General features: G+C 38.0%; 1 protein-coding gene across 2 annotated transcripts in view; it reads right to left on the reverse strand.

Annotated features, from left to right (window-relative positions):
* The window catches only part of BMPER (BMP binding endothelial regulator), a 383,811-nt gene that overhangs the window by 127,582 nt on the left and 237,060 nt on the right, over positions 1 to 19,169 (reverse strand). For both annotated transcript variants that reach the window (XM_075586672.1, XM_075586673.1), the window contains 3 exons: positions 3,902 to 4,011; positions 2,465 to 2,605; positions 1,030 to 1,134 (listed from right to left, as the gene is read on the reverse strand). In XM_075586672.1, the coding sequence (XP_075442787.1) occupies positions 1,030 to 1,134; positions 2,465 to 2,605; positions 3,902 to 4,011 (356 nt within the window). The remainder of the gene's footprint in view (positions 1 to 1,029; positions 1,135 to 2,464; positions 2,606 to 3,901; positions 4,012 to 19,169) is intronic.

A 19,169-nucleotide genomic window follows, 5' to 3' on the forward strand; every position in this document is an offset into this window, starting at 1 on the left:
CAATCATTTTATTGTAAAATTTTATTTTGTATACATCCTATAATATACTCATTGATGTTTGGGTGAAAAAGGATGTTGTCTGAATCTGCGGGAATGTTACAATATAGCCATCAAAATGTTACTGACGTTGGGCTTCAGCTTGTAGTTGTTCTACCTCCACCTATTGGTACAGTACCCATTCTTAACATAGCATCTCAAAGTCTCGCCTATCCTATCAGAACATGGGGTATATGTGAGCTCCAAAAGTGGAACATAATTTGGCTGAGTTACATGATATGTCAATTTGCATCTACAAATCATTAGGTTGTTTTCACAGCCCCAGTTTTACAATCATTCAGACAAAAGATTGTCCATAATGAATATGAGCTTCACTGACTCCAGATCTCCAGCAGAGATGAGCACATTATTTTGGGGGAATTTTGATCTGCAGCAGATTGGCCGGTTCTTTTGGACCATGGATTTCAGCGGATCAATCTCAAAAAGGGTGATTCGCATTCTGTGGATTTTTTTTATTATTATTAGCAATAATAAGAATCTTAAGAATCTGCCAACGAGTTGCTGAATGTGCGGGTTGGATTCTACAAATCTGTCCACGTTTCTATCCAATAGCGGTTTTTGATGATCTTCGCGAATTAAAACCGACCCAATCCTTTTGCAGATTTTACACCCCGAAACAGATTTTGTGGGGGAAATGCAAGAAATTCTGAGAAACACATTAGGTCAGTTTCTCCCATCTCTAATCTCCAGTCACTGCCTAGCAGCAGCAAAGAGAGTACAATTTAGCAGAAACTCTATACTGTTTTGTCTTAAAATCTTTGCGATTTTGGACTATGACTACAATTATATTGGCCTGTAAAATCCAATCTACTTGCTCAGTAACTGAGGAAACAGGAATACACACTTGAATCCCAAAAAGCAAAAGTTGGTAGAAGTACTGTAACATTAACAACTAATAAATTAGAAACCTTTCTGACGCTCCCAATGTGATTTTGTGAAATATACAACAATAAATTAGGATGAAATACTTACATGAGGGCAGCTGTTGACTGGAATGCACTGCTTCTTGCGACACTCTGTCTTGCCTTTCACACAAGAACAGATGGTGCAGTTGACAGAGGACCACATCTCTCCATCCTGCAAAAAAAAGCCAACAAGATGCAGCCATCAGCTGGGGCCTTTAGAAACAAGTGATCCCAGTCATGTATCAAACTACAGAGGAAACAGTTTTTTTTTCCCCACAGGGCTTGAATCATTGTTTAGCCTAAATTGCAGAGCTACAGTATGACTGAGGTCCCAAATCCGTTCACAAAGAGGGTTTGTTTAAAGCAGCAGTACGAAAAAGGAAAAAAACAGCCTCCTACAACATAATATCATTGGTCTGGTGTCATTCCTTCTCAGTGCTAATTCTCTCATGTGATACATTGTTCTTCTTGCTTGTGTACATTTCACCTGCCCTCTTCTTCCTTTACTTACATTACTTCCTCCGCTTCAAGATGAAGGTGCAACATTTACTAAGAGGTGTTAAACCGTAAAAGTTTACAGCTCGTTTACTTCAATGGGCTGTAATATGCCTTATACTGTAGCTTAGCACCTCTTAGTAATTGTGGCCAAATATCTCTAATACATCATTTGGAATTACTGCATTAGCATACTTCAATATTTTTGAACATCAGGGATCAAAATATGTAGGTTGTTAAGGTTTATAATAACAATAACATGATATATCTGGAGAAAAATAATACATTTTAGATGCAGTTTAATTTGAGCTTGTACTGCTTCATATAAGTAATTGGTTTAGAGAAATGATCTTTACTTCAATTGTATTCCATTGAAAACAAAGTTAATCTGTAGTGTTCCAGGTTGTGTGAAAGTTGATTATTATGGAAGTATTTTTTTTTAGTTTCAACAAAAACCAAAGGAGCAACATTGATCATTAAAACTGTCTATAAACTGTATACTGTATAAGCAACTCTTGTTTAAGTTTTTTTTACTTTGGCCATTGAAGGGAGAGTTTAGAAATAATCATTGATTTTGGTTGTCACACAACTATAAAGATCTCCAAATGACCTAATTCACAAATGTATAATCTCTGTCTGGCAACAGAGACACTTGTGGGTAAAAATGGGTGAATATGTCAAAATTCGGTCCACAAATTCTTCGTTTTATTTTTGACAACATTTGATGCAAATTCCATGTTAAGCTGAAAACCCAAAACAGCACAACCAAACATTTATATTAATATTTACTTAAAACAAGAACCAGGAAATGAGATGGGACAACGCATTTGCGTTTTAGCTAGTATTCTGCTAGTACCCTGATCCTAGCGTCTTTTATGTATTCTACAGTAGGTCAAGGCTAACAAAATTGTGGTAACCTTATGAACAATTGAAGCATTGCAATTTTGAATATATGAACAAGGATAACACTAAGGTAATAAATATAAAGAATTACTGCTTCATAATACCCTGAATATTTTGTTTCCAGACTTGCAGACTTTGACATCTTCTGCAGGAACATAGGAGACACATTCATCGCAGCAATGTTCACGACTCTTGTTGCATGTTCCAGCGGGTGAGCATTTCTTCATGCAAACCACAGTGGAGTCCTAGATGAAAAGATAACATTTTCATAAAGATGATAAAGAATTGTCTTTAAAAGGTATTATTAATAGTAAATATATTTGACTGTTTAAAGCCCATTTCAAGTGAAGTCAAGAAGAAAAAAAACAGTACTTCCAAATCTTCTAATCCATCATACAGTATAGAGAGTAGTTTCCCATTGCAGCATGGTTAATGGATGGCTTCATAAGGCTTTGATAGGCACAATACATCTAGGAAACTACTGTTGTATACGGTACTGTAAGTGACAACTAATTGTAATGTACTAAGCAGCATTTGGATTAAGAGTGGGCACTTTCCCTCATTTTTTGGTTTTGATTCTGGTTTTACCAAAATTGTATTTGTTTGGTCTTAGTTTTAGTTTTGTTTTTTAATTTTTACCAAATTACAATAAAAAAAAATATATGCGTAATTATGCCTGAAAAATTCTTAAAATAATATATGATAATTAAAACAATTAGGAAACTAAAATAATATAATTGAAAAGCGTAAAATAATTAAAAAAAGATATGGCAAGAAACACCGAGGTAGGCACATCAGCACATGGCCTGGTGGTCTGAATTTGGTTGTGATTCACTTGTGTTTGTTCTAGGCGTAACTTTTGTTCTAAAAACATTTGGTTTTCGTTTTTGTGTTGCAAAAACTCGATTTTGTATGGTTCTGGTTTGGGATTGTTACCAAATTTAGAAAAAAAATGAAAAAAAAAATATAGAGTAAACATATGAGAATTGTAAAAGATATGGCATGAAACACCCCAGGTTTTCAATTCCACTGTAGAGACGGGCACTTTGCTTGATGTTCTGTTTTTGATTCTACATATGTAGCAGGATTTATTGTTACTGGTAACAGGGCAAGCGGCATGACCATGGCTGTCCCAGAGGATTATTGCTGTGAGGGTCTGATCCAGAAACCCCCACAGCACTATCGCCAGAACCGCTGCTTTTTTCTTTTTCAGCCGTAGACAGTAGACTGGCTCCGGAGACAGTAAATCCTGCTACGTCTGTAAATAATTGTCAGGTTTAGGTTTCACTGTAGTACTAAGAACCTTAAGGGTCTTGGTTTCGTATTTTGTTTTGGTATGTAAGGTTCTGATGTTCACACACAAGGTTTTGCCCATCTCTAGTTTTCAGACACCGGGTGTTGCTCATCTCTAATTAGGATAGTTACCGGGATATGTCAAACACGTTTAGCAAAAAAAATCAGTGAGACTCTGTATAAGAAACACATGGAGGAACAAGGATCCAAAAAGAAACCTTATATTTGGATGCAGGTGCTTTACTTACCCTGCAGGTGCATGTTGTGCAGCTGTCATGCATAAAGCTGGAATGATTGTCGTAGACATCACTTCGAAAAAGACAACTGCCAAAAGGGAGGTCAAAAACTTTCCTTTGGCCTAAAATGAGGTCATAAAAAAAAGAAATGAAAATACATGAATAAATAAATCTCTCATCAAAAAATGTAATTATTCATCTTTAAGAAAAATAACAAAAATCTTGCAACATTTTACATTGGAAAGAAGTGGCTTCTTTCCATTACAGTGAAGCTCCCATAAAAGGTATTAACTTCTTAAGTGCCAAATTGGTCAGTATTGAATTTCTCTACAATGCTAAAGATGGTACTGCTGGAATGACTGGGGAAGGGCCCTGCCTCACTTCTTCTACTTATCTTGGAGCTGCTAATGCTGCTGCTGCTGCTGCTGACATGGTGGTACTAGCGGTGGTGGTAGAAGTTGTAGTGGTGGCAGTGGTGGGCTGTGGCTCTGTCCTGCTTAAGCCTAAAGCGGGCGCAGTAGAGCCCCTGCCACAATCCACTTTTCCCAGTCCCCTGGTCTCCTGCCTCATCCTCCTCTCCTCCTCCTCTCCCCTCATTTTCTTCTTCTTCACCTCTTCCTCTCCTCATTATTCTCTTCATCTCCTCTCCATATAAAATAACAATAATATACATATAATACAAATGTACACAAAAAGAAAACATACAACAAATAAACTACAACCCATACAAGCTATACAAACTATAAATTATTAACTATAATTATACAACCATATAACCGAAGGGTATATAACTATAATATAATTATAGAATAAGTATATAATTCTAACATTTGATAAAACAATATTAATATATAAAATGTTAAAACTTAGTAAACTTCAAACCATATCTAACTATAAATATAACTATTGAACATAACTAGTATAAATAATAAAGTATAACTATAACACCACTAACACCACAGCTGTAGAACTATAACAATCAATTGATTATAACTGCATAACTAACTAAACTACTGGTATAATTAACCATAACCAAACATTTATTTTACTTTGTTTATTGTTTTTATTTTATTTTGTCTCTGTCAAGCTTTCGTTCACTCTCGTTTATTTTGTCTATCTCTCTCTCTCTGACACTGTATCACACTGTTGCACTCTATGACACAATTTATTTCACATTGTCCACCCCATAAAAAAAAAATGTTAGATACAAGGGGTCCCTAAAGGTGAAAAGCACTATTTTCCACTCTGGGCAAACCCCAATTTCTATGATACGTACCAGTAAATGTACCAGCGTTATCTCCTGATATTTAAAACTCTTGTGTCATGTGGACCAATAGGAAACCTATGAGGATTGCTGTAGGCCCGCATGATGTGGGCATTGTAAGCCACCATTTTGGAGTGGGTGGTGGGGAGGCAGAACATTATACAGCATGTTACCTACTTCCTAGCTCTACAGCACTGAATTATACCTAAAATTGTACAGTGTTGCTTACACTGCAGTGGTATGTAGGAGGATGTTGGTATTATTACTATTCGTGTTAGCAGGTGAACTTGGGGTGTGAATCGATGTTTTCAGCGTTTGCCTGTAGAGAAAGGAAATGTAAATATAGGAAGAAAGTGGGAGAAAAAAGGTGCTTGGCAATGGAAGGGTTGTTGGAGAAAGATATTTCAAACTTAAGAGCAACATAAAAATAAGGAAACTGCCTTAGGTAGAACTGTCCTGAGCAGCGAAGGTAAGCAGGGACATACAGTAGAGGCAACTCTTATTCTAACAAAAACCAGTGGCAATTCCCCAAAAAACCCAGGAAACACCCAGGTACATTCTGAATACATGCCTTAAACTTTCCTTAAACTAGCCCCAGCATTTCTGCATTGATTAATGGCCTATCAGATTAACAGCGGGGGTCCCTGGCAGTCCCATTGAAACTGAATTGGACTACCAGGGATCCCTGCTGTGTTAATCCTATGGGTCGTTAGTCAATGCAGAAATGCCTTAAACGTGCCTCAAACTAGCCCAGAACATACCCAGCACATACCCAGCACATACCCAGAATGTAACCCGGCTAGTTTACGGCAAATGTTAGAATAAACGTTGCCTCTACTGTAGTAGCCTATTCATTAGGCTTTAAAAGCTGTCATTTACATTTTAAGCTCATTCAAATTAATGGCTTTAAACACTTTCCAGGCAAGAAGGGGAAGACTTCACAGCATATGAAACTGATGTTATTAGAGAAATAAGAAATGGAACATTAATACAGGAGCGCAGAGTATTAATGAAGAGAAGGGAACGGCGTACACCTCTGGCGCCTATTCTTTCTGTCAATAAATATGCTTGATCTTCTCTCTGTTATATACATAATTGTACTTCTGATGAGGAGCACAGCATGAAAAAACTTCAAAACTCCAGATGGAGCTTGTGATGCCTCTAATGAGATGGCAGTAATGGTAGTATCTATGAGCAACATGTCTTTACTGATTTAATGATTTTATGTTTTTTTTTTGTTGAAATGCATTTCCTCTTAGCAGATGTTTTTCAAATCCTTTGTTACCCTGCCATGTCATTTCCAATTATTTTTATGAAAATCTAAAAAAATAAGTTGATAAAGTTGTGTACGGTAGCTTGCAAATTAATGTGGGTATAAGCCTCTGTAGGCTGCCCCAAACATCAACTTTACTCCCACTAATGATATCCTAACAATCGTACATGTTTTGCTACTACAACCAAACACCATAGAAGAACCCCCGACAGGAGAAGATGCAGAATGGGAAATATATAGTTACATAGTAGATGAGGTTGAAAAAAGACGTACGTCCATCAAGTTCAACCTATTGTAAATTTACACAACAGAATACTTTATCCTATATCTATACTTACTTATTGATCCAGAGGAAGGCAAACAAAAAAAACCCAGTGTCATATCATCCAATGATATCTCATAAGGGGGAAAATACATTCCTTCCTGACTCCAAGAATTGGTAATCGGATTACTCCCTGAATCAACATCCTTCTTATGTTTACTTATTTGGTATATCCCTGTATACCTTTCCTTTCTAAAAAGATGTCCAACCTTTTTTTGAACAAATCTATTGTATCTGCCATCACAGTCTCCATGGGTAATGAATTCCACATTTTAACTGCCCTTACTGTAAAGAACCCTTTCCTTTGTTGCTGGTAAAATCTCCTTTCCGCCAACCTTAAGGGATGACCCCGTGTCCTTTGTACTGTCCTTGGGATAAATAGTTCATTTGAAAGCTCCTCTACTGTCCCGAATATATTTGTATATAGTTATCAAATCCCCTCATAGATGCCTCTTTTCTAATGTAAATAAATCTAATTTAGCTAGCCTGTCCTCATATGTTAGATTGTCCATCCCGATTATTAATTTGGTGGCTCTTCTCTGCACTCTCTTTAGTTCCATAATGTCTTTTCTAAGGAGTGGTGCCCAAAATACTCCATATTCAACGTGTGTTCTTACTAATGCTTTATTAAGGGGCATAATTATGTTTACTTCCCTTCCATCCATTGAACGTTTAATGCAAGATAAGATCTTGTTTGCCTTTGCAGCTACTGGGCTGGAAGATTAAAAATGTATTAGTATCCTGGTAAAAGTTACAGTGAGAATTATGACCTGTTTTTTTAATTTATTTTTTAAACATAATGTACATAAATGTTCAAGGAGGGGATTCTGTTCATTATTATTATTATATATTTTTTTAAATAATCTTTAGGGGTCTATGATTTAAGATTACAGACCTGGGGCAACATTGGAGTAAACAAAAAACAAAGCACCATAGTTATTAAAGAAAACAATTCCCATTAAAATCAATGTTTTTTCACCTTTAAAAAAGTCACTGTGAGTGATAATTTGCATGTCAGTACCCACAATCCTTTGCAGCAGTAGAAGTCAACTATGTGACTATGAGGCAGATTTGTGGACTTGTCTCAGACATGTTCGTGCTAATAAGTGTTCTTTATCATAAATCCAGTGCAATTTTATTGTACCTGTTTGCTCCACTGTTGCGGATAGGAGATTAAATAGACTTCTTAGTCTTTGGGTTCAATACATCAATGTCTTCTGACTATAGCAAGTATGCAAAACCAGTGCAAAAACAACGTCAGATGTATCAATGAACAGGAATGCCATTAAAAACATCGGATTGCTATGGTTGATAAATAGGTTCCAGTTTTTTTTCTACCAGTTTTATCCCAGTTTTGCAGTTAGGACACTTTGATAAATAGACCCATTAATCTCAATTTTGTAAATGCACCTGCACATATAAAAAAAAAATCTCTCAGGCCTAAGCTTGGATCTGTCATTATAACCCCATTGTACCATGCTACCGACTAAGTCAGTGATTTACAAATAAACGGTAATTATATTTATGGGCCATATTTATTTGAAAAGCAGTTCTACTCCATAAGACAACTTCCAACGCAGCTTGGTAAATATGATCCTTTGTGGCTCAAGTGAACTTGACATTAAGGTGTTTAAGGGCACGGCAGGTGTCCTATCAAGTAGCATGTAAAAAATATGCTCTTTATATCCTTAGAAATAAATTAAAAGCCTTTGATTAAATACACACAAAACCCAAAACACGGAGTGTACTGAATAATGTCATATTATTGTTCTATCTACTGTATATTTCATAATATGCATTACATAGAAAACACAGATCTTTTGTACTGCATTTGTAATGGTCAAACCCATATCTCAATCAAACTACCAACAAATTGTGTTGATTCAGTAATGCTCATAAATCACACAAACTGTGAATGTAAGGTTCTGATTGGGTGCTATTGTCTCCTTTTCCAAATTGTGTACAGTAATACACAAAGGACTCGTTTAGTCACAAAAAAAATCTATCAAGCCAATTAAATATACTGTAGATTTCTTGTTTATTTACCTCATTCAGCGGCACAAGGGCTGCTGCACACAAGGAATGTATTATAGAACTAACTATTCAAGGGGTACCTTGACAGGAGTGTTTAATACAGTATATCACTCATAGTTCCTGTTTATTTGTCCCGTTTCATCGCTGTGAATCAATTTTTCTTGTACGACTCGATGAAAGCTTGTTCAGAGCAATTATTTGAAGACGTGTTAAAATTATATATGTCATTATCATATGTGAAGTAAACCATACCCTACTTCTCCTTGTTACTTTATTGTTGCTGATGCAAGAGGATCAAAACTGATTCTGATGTACTTTGATAAACTAATATGAAAGGACATAGAGTATATCAAAAATTAATCTTAGTATTAATGCAGCAGTACTACTTTTATTTTTTAATTATTTTTTTTATTAACCACTTCTCAATTTATTGTTCAGACTATTGTCTGAATATTCATTGCTGTTTCTATTGTCAATGTCATCAGAACAAAAGAAGAAATAAATACACAATATAAAACACCTGGAACATATAAAGCAGCAATACTACTTTCTATCTTTTTTTTAAATTATTATTTTTATATGTAAAGCATGTGACAATGTATAATTCTACATTCTAAGCTAAGCTGGCAATCATTTTGTGCTCCTATCCTGCATTTGTCAAAATCTCGATTGTGTGCCTAACATAATGGCTGCTTCAGTCAGTGTAACTCAGCAGCCACTATGTATCCTTACATTTTACAGCTCAAACTCCTGGGAACACTTGCAAAAAATTATCCTAAATAGGAAAGTGTTGCAAACATCTTACACTGCTTGTGAGGTGGGTTACAACCTGTTATAGAAATCAGGCTGCTTTAAAACTCATTAAAAAGGGCATTAAGAGTTTAATAATAATAATAATAATAATAATAAATAATATAATTAAAAAAACAACAGTCACTATTATCTAATACTACAGAACTGATTTATTTTAAAACCACCATAAGATTTCACCTGTTTTGCTGCTTTAATTTGAGATAAATAGCATATTTCATAAAACATTTATGGGGTAGATCAAAATAATGGACATCTTCAAGGTGCTTAGCGTTATGATGCCCTTGCGTTCACCTGAAAAATAGCGGATCGCTAATTTTTAACTGACGTCTGGCTTACTTTTAAGCAAATCATATGGTAATTAGACGTTTACCTAACAACGCTGATCCTCAGACCTCAGTTCATGTTAGCACATCGGAATAACGCTACGATAATTAGGTCAAACCAAAATCTGCCATTACTCACATCCAGACCATGATTATCATTGCATTATTCTTGGGAATAGCCTAAAAACAATGTACTGAGTATAGGACTTAACTCTTACATTACAAACAGTTACAACATATGTCATACAAAGATGTATATTAGGGATCATATAAATGTCAGAAACACACCCTAAACTATAATATTATATATATATATATATACATATATATATATATATATATATATATTATATATTAACAGTTTTTAGTGATTAAAGTGAATCTAGGATATATTTGTGTGACCAAATATGGTATACTGCATACTGTAATAATGACTGTGTTAAGTATGGGTATACAATAATGTTTATCCATACCTACAATAATAATAATAATAATAATAATAAATATTTTTCAATAATGTACAATTAAAATAAATGAGGGTAGGACTAGAGATGGGCAAACTGGTCAAAATCTATCTCATGGAATTTCCCAGATTTTTAAGATCAAATTCGATTATCCAACCAAAATCTGTGTGGATTGGGTACTAAAAAATCCAAACGGATTAATCTGAATTTTGGATACAATCCGGACGGATTTTTAAAACTACAAACTCAGATTAACTTGAGGAGAGCAAGACTTTCAATTTAGTCGTGTCTCCAATTGTGTATATATATATATATATCCTCAAATCTCCCTCCAAATAAATTAGGAAGCGATGTCTATGTTGAAAACAGAACACACCTGAAGTAACCTGAGAGATATGCTAAAGCCTACCCAAAATATATTTAAATGAGTCCCATTCCACGCTTTCTAAAAAGATTTCATGCCAAGTACATAGAGTTTATAACCTTATGAATTGAATGGTGTACAGGTGTCAGACCCAATGGGACTGCAACCCACAACGACAGCTTGTCTAAGTTGCAGCTCTAGCAGTGTGATCTCAACTAGCTGATGCGTAGCATCAATTTCACATCATACTTTTGTTTTTGAGCTCCTCACTCCTCAGACCTCCCACCTCACTCCTGCAGTTAATCCATTTAGCATTTCTCACAGGTATCTCAGGTGTGCTCTACAAGAAACATTAAACTGTCAACCAAGTGGTCTGCTTTTAAATGGAAGGAGGGTAAGGAAGCTGCTATAGGTTTGATCACTCATTTGGTGGTACATGATGGATATGCACAAAAACGGCTACAGTACAACACAACAAGGACAAAAATATTCACTGTGCCATCTGCCAGAGTGTCAGACACGTACTGAATTGAAATACTGTATTTTAAAATAAATGCAACTCTTCAAACTGCAAGAAGTTTTCCGCTGGCTGCCCACAGAGTTATTTGGTTGACACGTCTAAATTACCTTATGATGAATGAGGTATGGTGTCTGACCCAACAAGATCAGAAGTTGAACCGAGACAACCTCTGTTATGCAGGACAAGAGCCCTAGCTGTGTGAGCTAAACCACAGTGGAAAGGAACGCCGACCAGGGGCACGTGTGTCAACAGAGTTTATTTAAACCTCCTTGGATGGACATTATGATTAAGCCTGACGAAGGGGCCAAGGGGTGCTGAAACGTTGCTCTAGTAACATGTAACAGTGTGTGTCTGCTAACTTTTCCTTTCCCTATGTGTTTTGATCTTTATGTATTGCTGCTCATTTTTTGGATACATTAAAGAAGAAGCTTGGTGAGACCAAAAGGAAAACATGAGTCTATAATTTTCTCTAATTATTTTTTTTGCGTGGTGATTCAATATGTTTTTTATAGCACTACTATCATACTTAGTTTTGAGCTCTACTTCTCATTGAGTGCTCATACCTGTACAAAGCACTTTACCCTCTTCTGGGCTACAGAAGCATGTCTAATAAGCAGTTTTCTGCAATGAGACACCTTCTGGCATGAGAAGACACCTTAAAGTCCATTTGTTTGAATAGGTTGTAATGTTTTCCAGCACCGAAGGAGGCTTATGGCAGAACACTGCTTAGTAAATATGCCCCACTGTCTTTATTCTTTATAAAATTAGAAGTACTAACTCAAGTCACCAGGTCATTTTGTAATATTACTTTTTCTTTGCATCTGCTTTATTTGCTGTGCTTCACCTTGTTTTTACTTGTATGTGTCAGAAAACCTGTATTTTATTTCATCTCAACTGGTCTCCATAACTCATAGCCCTCGGTACATATTGTTATTACTTTGGCCTTGCAGTCCTTTCATGGTTGCAATCAACAAAATAGATATCCCTTGAAGTTATGCTAATAGACATTTGGGGCACTGCTAGCCATCAGCTGGTTCAGCTCACACTGCTTTAGCTGCGGCCTAGAAAAGCAGTGGTTGTGACTTCTAGTCCTTTTCGGTCTGAAACCAGTATACCATTCCAGTACCTCAGGTGTACTCTTTTTTTCAGCACAGGCATCTCTCCCTAATTTCTTTGGAGGGCAAGTTGATGGAATATATACCATACATAACCATATACAACTGGAGACATGACTAAATTAAAAGTCACTCTCTGGATTTGAAATTTGCTACTTGGATTGTCGGGGATAGAATTTTCTTTTCTCGAAGGACTGGTTTGCCTTTTTGACTAATCCGAGGCGGATTCAAATTCACTCATCTCTAGGTTGGACACTATAAATAGTATAACAAAATGAAAGTGACCTATATTATAACGATAACTGCCGTAGCTTTAGATTACGCACATGAGCAACGTGTCTTTAGAGCGAGTTACAGTTGTACCAATGTGCAGAGTATTGGTTAACGTGTTTCTACTACATGAAAATCCCAGTTAATTGCGCTGCTACTTTTATTAATGGACATCATTTTTGCATCTCATTAGCTTTGAGGATACCTGTTAAACTGAAGAAAAATAATTCAGATTTCGGTAACAATTGCTATTAGCTCAAAAGTGATGGCCTTCTGAGGCTCTGCCCAAATTACATTTGTATACCTATTTCACAGAAAAAACATGTCACCACAATTTATTGTGTTCTAATTACCGTGACTAATTGTAACCAGTTTAATGACAGTGGAGCCTGTAATGCTAGCGTCACAAGCTTCTCCCAAAAGCATAGTTTAAAAATACAGCTTTCTTAAAACAACACTAAATTCTACATACTAATTACAGTTTTTTTTAACCCATCTTGTAAAACAACATTTTTTTTTATTAAGGACCTTCATGTACAGTAGAGGCAACGCTTATTCTAACATTTGCTTTAAAGTAGCCAGGTTACATTCAGGGTATGTGCTGGGTATGTTCTGGGCTAGTTTGAGGCACGTTTAAGGCATTTCTGCATTGACTAACGACCCATAGGATTAACACAGCAGGGATCCTTGGCATTACAATTCAGTTTGAATGGGACTGCCAGGGACCCCCGCTGTTAATCTGATAGGCCATTAATCAATGCAAAAATGCTGGGGCTAGTTTAAGGAAAAGTATTCAGAATGTACCTGGGTGTACCTGGGTCTTTTGGGGAATTGCCACTGGTTTTTGTTAGAATAATCGCTGCCTCTACTGTACGCTAAAAATTGTTACACAGTAAAACATACACAGGGATTCACCAAGCTTTAATAAGGGCTATCGGAAATCAATCCGGTTTTAAAAGCCATTCAATAACAGTTAACTTTTGTTCAAGCTCTGGTACCCCTTATGGGAGTTTAGTAAATCCCCCCACTCCCCCCCTAACTGTAACTTTACACTTCCAACTGTATATTTAATGGGGCAGATCCTTCTAAGATGAAAGTCCAAGTAGAAGTCTATTTTCATAAATGTTTAAACTTTCCATGGTAAACAATAGACGCCGTGTTTTTACAATCCTAATCTAATGTCTACCAGGATGGAAAACGTTTTCCAGAACCAACTAGATGTTGTTTGCAACACTAGAAAGGTGCATACCGAGAGTAGCCACCCAAGCCAAACTAAGCACACATGTTGTTAATACTAATGTGAGTGAGAGGGGAAGAGTTTGAGCAGGAGGAATATTTTTTCTGTGGACAGATCTCAACTGGTGAGTGTGCAAAGGCACCAGCAGAACTACCTGAAAGGGAAGGGACTGAGAGCCAGATGTATTAAGTGCCATTAGCCTATTTAATCATAAAACCTATCCACTATAGCAAATAACCTAACGTTAACCCAGTGCTACTCCTTAAATAATGTGTGGTTATTTATTTATTTATTTATTTATTTACTATTATTAGTGATAATGATATGCAAAAGAGGTGTTTCCCCTAACATCGCATATCAACTAAAGGCTGTTATTGTTAGCACAGGGATTTAACTTGAGGTTATTTAGGTCATACCTAAAAGGAGGGGCTAGCTCCGTCCAGACCCTGAAATACTGTATGTGTTTTGAGATGTGTGAAGGTGGTTTTGAGCGTATATATACAGCATTTTGGACTCTAGTAAAACACAGTAGGCCCCTCTGCCCCATATTTCAGACCTGAATTAACGTGAGGTTATTTGAAGCTAATGCAAGGTAGTGCTAAATTAACCTAAAGTTAACCCTATGCTAATTAGTTAAATGGTGACCATTGTTTTTGCATACACTCGGCTTTCGTGGATACCTGTAAAAGCCACGGGAAATAGCAGTTGTTACCTATTTAGGTAACCTGACGTTTTTTGCCCTGATTTAATGGAGCTTATTACATCTAGTCCCTCTATTCAGATACACCCTACTGCTTAGCAAAATGTGCAACTGCAGAGACTGGGAGGATGGATGTTAAACAAGCTTTAGCTCTTCAATTTCAAGACTGTATGGAGGTGGAGGGAGGAGAGGTGATCGAGTAGTGATGCTGAGAGTCAGTGAGTCAGCAGCAGATCTTGTAAGAGGCATGCTACCAAATATATGCAGGAGTTTGATCAAAAGACCCATAAAGTAGCTGATATTCTTTAGAAATTAGAGGGGATTAGTGAGCGCTGTCTCCATCGATCTGAGTGGCCTGGAGGTTGGGTTTGTGGCAGGAGATAATGGAAGAAACTTAGAGGCAGCTTTACGGCAACAAAATGCACATTACCTGCTGTGCTCATGTACTCAACCCTTTCTTAGAACATTGTGGACAAGTGCAGGAAATGTTATTAGCATCTGGAAAAATCTGTGCCAACTGTAGCTGCTCCTACTCATCTTGAAATGCAGTCTGTCACCTGCAGCAGTGTAGCAACCTGCCACGTCACAAGCTCAACACAGAGGTGTTCACTTGGTGGAACTCAACCCTGTAAAAGCTCATAGAGGGAGCATACTTATTACCCCAGTGGTATCTGTGAGAGAGTTGTGTAGACTACTGCGGAAGCTACCATTCTAGTCTGCAGTGACAATGCTGGCACCAGCCAAGTAATCCCACTTATATTCCTACTACGATAGGACCTTTGTTTGCATGCAGCATGAGTGTGAGAATAATAATGATACTGAATTGTTGAGGCTGAAGGGTGCGATGCTCAACTGCATTATAAATTATCCCTGTGTAGTATTTGTCAAAACTAAGGAGGAATATCATCTGCCCACTTTTCTAGATCCTCGCTTCAAAAAGCAAATACAATATTCCATAACGAGGGGGAAGCAGATAGTAGCACAGTACAGGGATAAACTTATGTCTACTGTAGATTGAGAGCATTGATGGAGGAGGAAAGGCAGGTGAAAGAAGAAGATAGTAAAGGTCTATGGTCATACTCCTCACAGGGTACGATGACCGATGCTCAAATACACTAATGATCACTCAACGATCATACCCATCATTGCGTAGTAGGCAGAAGGGTACTCTTGATAGTAGTAGCAGACACAGTTATGCGTGTAGCTGAAGTGGTACCCCAACAACAAAACAAGGCATGGGTGAAAGGCATGAGGGTGCTTTAGTGGTACTGTCATTTTTAGCAATACCAGCGAGGTAGATCTCTTTTGCGACATTTTGCCGCAACAAGATTTGGTGCACGTGAGGAAGAGGTGGGAGCAAGGCCATCTAACATGGTGAAGGCATACATGAATGACAACGTATCACAGTCAAGACCGTGACTCTCTAAATGACTTGGTGGAAAAAGAAATATGGCCAAAGGTTGCATGCGTGGCATCAGAATGCCACGGCTGTCCACCTGCCAGCGTGCTGTCTGAATGAGTGTTCAGCACAGCTGGGTCCATTGTAACAGTTTTTTTGTATAGTAATTATAAAGACATCAGTATCAAACAAATAAGCCTAAATAGCTGATATGCTTGAATTCAGCAGACTTGCAGAAAGTGGAGCATATTAATTTTTAACAGGATGAAAATAAGTAAAATTGTTACTTTAACAGTAATTTTTTTTTTTTGTAACAAAGCTGATTACACTGATGAGTGGTTAAATATTTTTGGACCTTCTACTGTATATTGTACTGTCCTTTAAAGAAGAACAGAGATAAAGGTATATTATTAGACATCCAACTATAGTAATTGCAAGCTCTGGGCTACACTACCGGTTCCTACGGCGTGGCTGTGAACATGACTGTAATGAGTCAAATGAGTAAGATTTTGGGTGCTGGCTGCGATATTTTATTCAACATTTTGAGAATTCTTTGTAAACTATTAAGTTTCTGATGCAAAAGAAAAAGTCATTTTTAGCTTGAGTTTAGTCTATTCCAGTGATTCCCAACAAGGGTTCCGCGCTGTGCCTGCAGACTGAGCGCCTGCGTGCAGTCCTGCCTGCTCTTAGGTCACCGTCCCCGCCTCCTGCCTGCCGCCGCCTGAGGTAGGCATATGGGTAGGGCATGGAGATGTGAGATCCAGGGGGGCTTGATGTGAGATATGCAGGGGGGGGGGGGAGATGCAGGGTACAGGGGGGGGAGGTAATGTGTGATACAGGGTGGTGGATATATGAGGATGATGATTAGGGGTGCTGGGGGAGATATGAGTATGATGATGATGATTGGGGTGGTGAGGGTCTTTTTAAAATATATTGGGGTGGTGGAGGTCTTTTTAAAATGTATTGCGGGGTGGGGGTTATATGTATTTAGGGGGGTGGGTTTTTTTGGTATGTATTTTGTGGGGGGATTGAGTGAGAGTTGGGTAATTGACAGAAGGTAGGGGCAAGTGAGAGTAGAGAGGGGGAGGGATGGAGAGAGTGAGTGAGGAAAAGAGGGAGTAAGAGTGAGACGCAGGGGAGAAATACATGTGCACCGAGATGGGGGAGTGTGAGTGAGACAGAGGGGAGAGAAACACATGGGTAGAGGGTGGGAAATAGAGGGGACTCGTGAGGTGTGAAATTTTGTGATTTACCCCTGTCGAACCTAATATGTATCAGCCAGATAGGGGTTCCCCGAGATTTTTTTGAAATACTTCAAGGGTTCCTCCAAACAAAAAAGGTTGGGAATCACTGGTCTATTCCATGCCTCATGTCTACGTTCTTCTTTGGCATGAAACTGTGTTTCATGGAATGTATTGTAATGTGTCAGAGGCAAAAAAAAAATTTGTTCCAAGTAGAGTAGTTTGATATGAAGGGCAAATGAAACAGTCAGCCACAACCAACACAGTAGTTCTGCATGTCACACATGCATTCTCCCTGTAGGTTTTTGATTTATTGAATTATTTTGCAAACATAAACACGAGAAAGAGACAGAAATATTGATTTTGCCTAATTAGGGCAAAATGTCATTACCCCCTTTCTACCCAGAACTTGAAAAGAATTCCAAAACGTTACAGTATGCAAATATGTCATTACTGCCCAGTATTTGTATTTCTTGTCATGTAGGTTACAAACCAAATATGAGAACTGCAGAAACATGTTCATAAAACACAGGGACTTTTCCCCAATGTTTGCAAGGATCATATGGCACACGGGTTGTTTATTCTTTTTGGCAATAGTGTTTGACATTGACTAGTAGACCGTAATGCACAATGAGTTTAGCAAACTAGTTTGTTATTCTGAAGAATTAAATAAAATGGGATACCGCTGATTTATTCCCATTCATTTTTTACAATACCATAAGTGTTTACAGCAATGCTGCAAGTAGGTAATGGTTTTGTATGACAAACAGTACTACAGATGATTGAGTGGGCAACGCCTTTGCACTTAACTTAGTTTAAGTTTCTTGGAACTGTGTTTTCCAAATGCATTTATTCATGTGAAACTGAAACCTGTGTGATGAATATTCCAGGTCCATTAAAAAAAAATGTAAATAACAATTCTCTTGTAAACTAATAAAGTTTTTGCAAGGATTGTGTTTCTCACCTAGATAGGAAATGTACTGTATGTAAATCTTGAAACACTTGCATCATATACTGTAGCAGTAATACAGTTGGTACCCCTAAATGCTCATAAACACTGAGTTAGCAGTAACTAGAGATACATTACTTACTTGACTCTGCATTTTGGTTTTGCCTCTAAAATGTTTCCACGTTTGAGGGGAAATGGGAAATATGGGAATTATGGGAAATATGTAAATGTAATGAAAAAAATCATAACGTCATGTAATCTGGTCCTGTTCTTTTTTTTTTCTTTATATTTAAGCATTTGTCATTTTAAATCTATCTAGCAAAAAAAAATGATAATAGAAACAATGTGGTTCAGGGGATTCCTGCTTCCCAATGTGTCCCCGTCACCCCTGTTCTCCCTGCCTCTGACCTTTCTCCTCCACCTCCTCGTTCATCACTCCTTTCCTCCTCCCACACCCGTTCCTCGGTGCCCTGTCCGGACGCACGTCCAGCTGTCACGCGCGTTCCCCGCAAGGTGCATGCTTATCCTCAAACACCCGTTCCTCCCCGCGGCACTCATTGCTCGCGGCGCCTCTCTATTCCCCCTCCCGTTACGTTACCTCCTTCAGCTGCTCCTCCTGCCCCCTCGCCAACCGTGACGAGCGCCCCCGACAAGTGGAGCGCCCCGACGCTCCTCACGCTCCCTGGCACACACTGTGCGCGCGCATTCAGCCCATACAGAAGGCACGCGCACACGCTCCACTTGTAGGTCTTCCCTGAGTCCTGGTTCCACCCCTCATAGTGTGCAAGCTATTTCCCTGTCTGATTTACCTGTCTCCTCCCTCACTCCTTCTGACCTATCTCTACAACCCCTCTATCTACCCTCTGCTCCTCCTCTCTCTCCCATTGGTTCTCCCTCCTTTATAATCCCTGTCGGTCCTCTAGCTCATTGCTCTGCATAGCTTCTTGTGACCCCTGTGTGTGCAGTCTCTATGCTTGGCTCTCCTGTCTCTT

The sequence above is a fragment of the Ascaphus truei genome, chromosome 2 (genome assembly GCF_040206685.1).
Source record: "Ascaphus truei isolate aAscTru1 chromosome 2, aAscTru1.hap1, whole genome shotgun sequence".
Taxonomy (NCBI): Eukaryota; Metazoa; Chordata; class Amphibia; order Anura; family Ascaphidae; genus Ascaphus; species Ascaphus truei.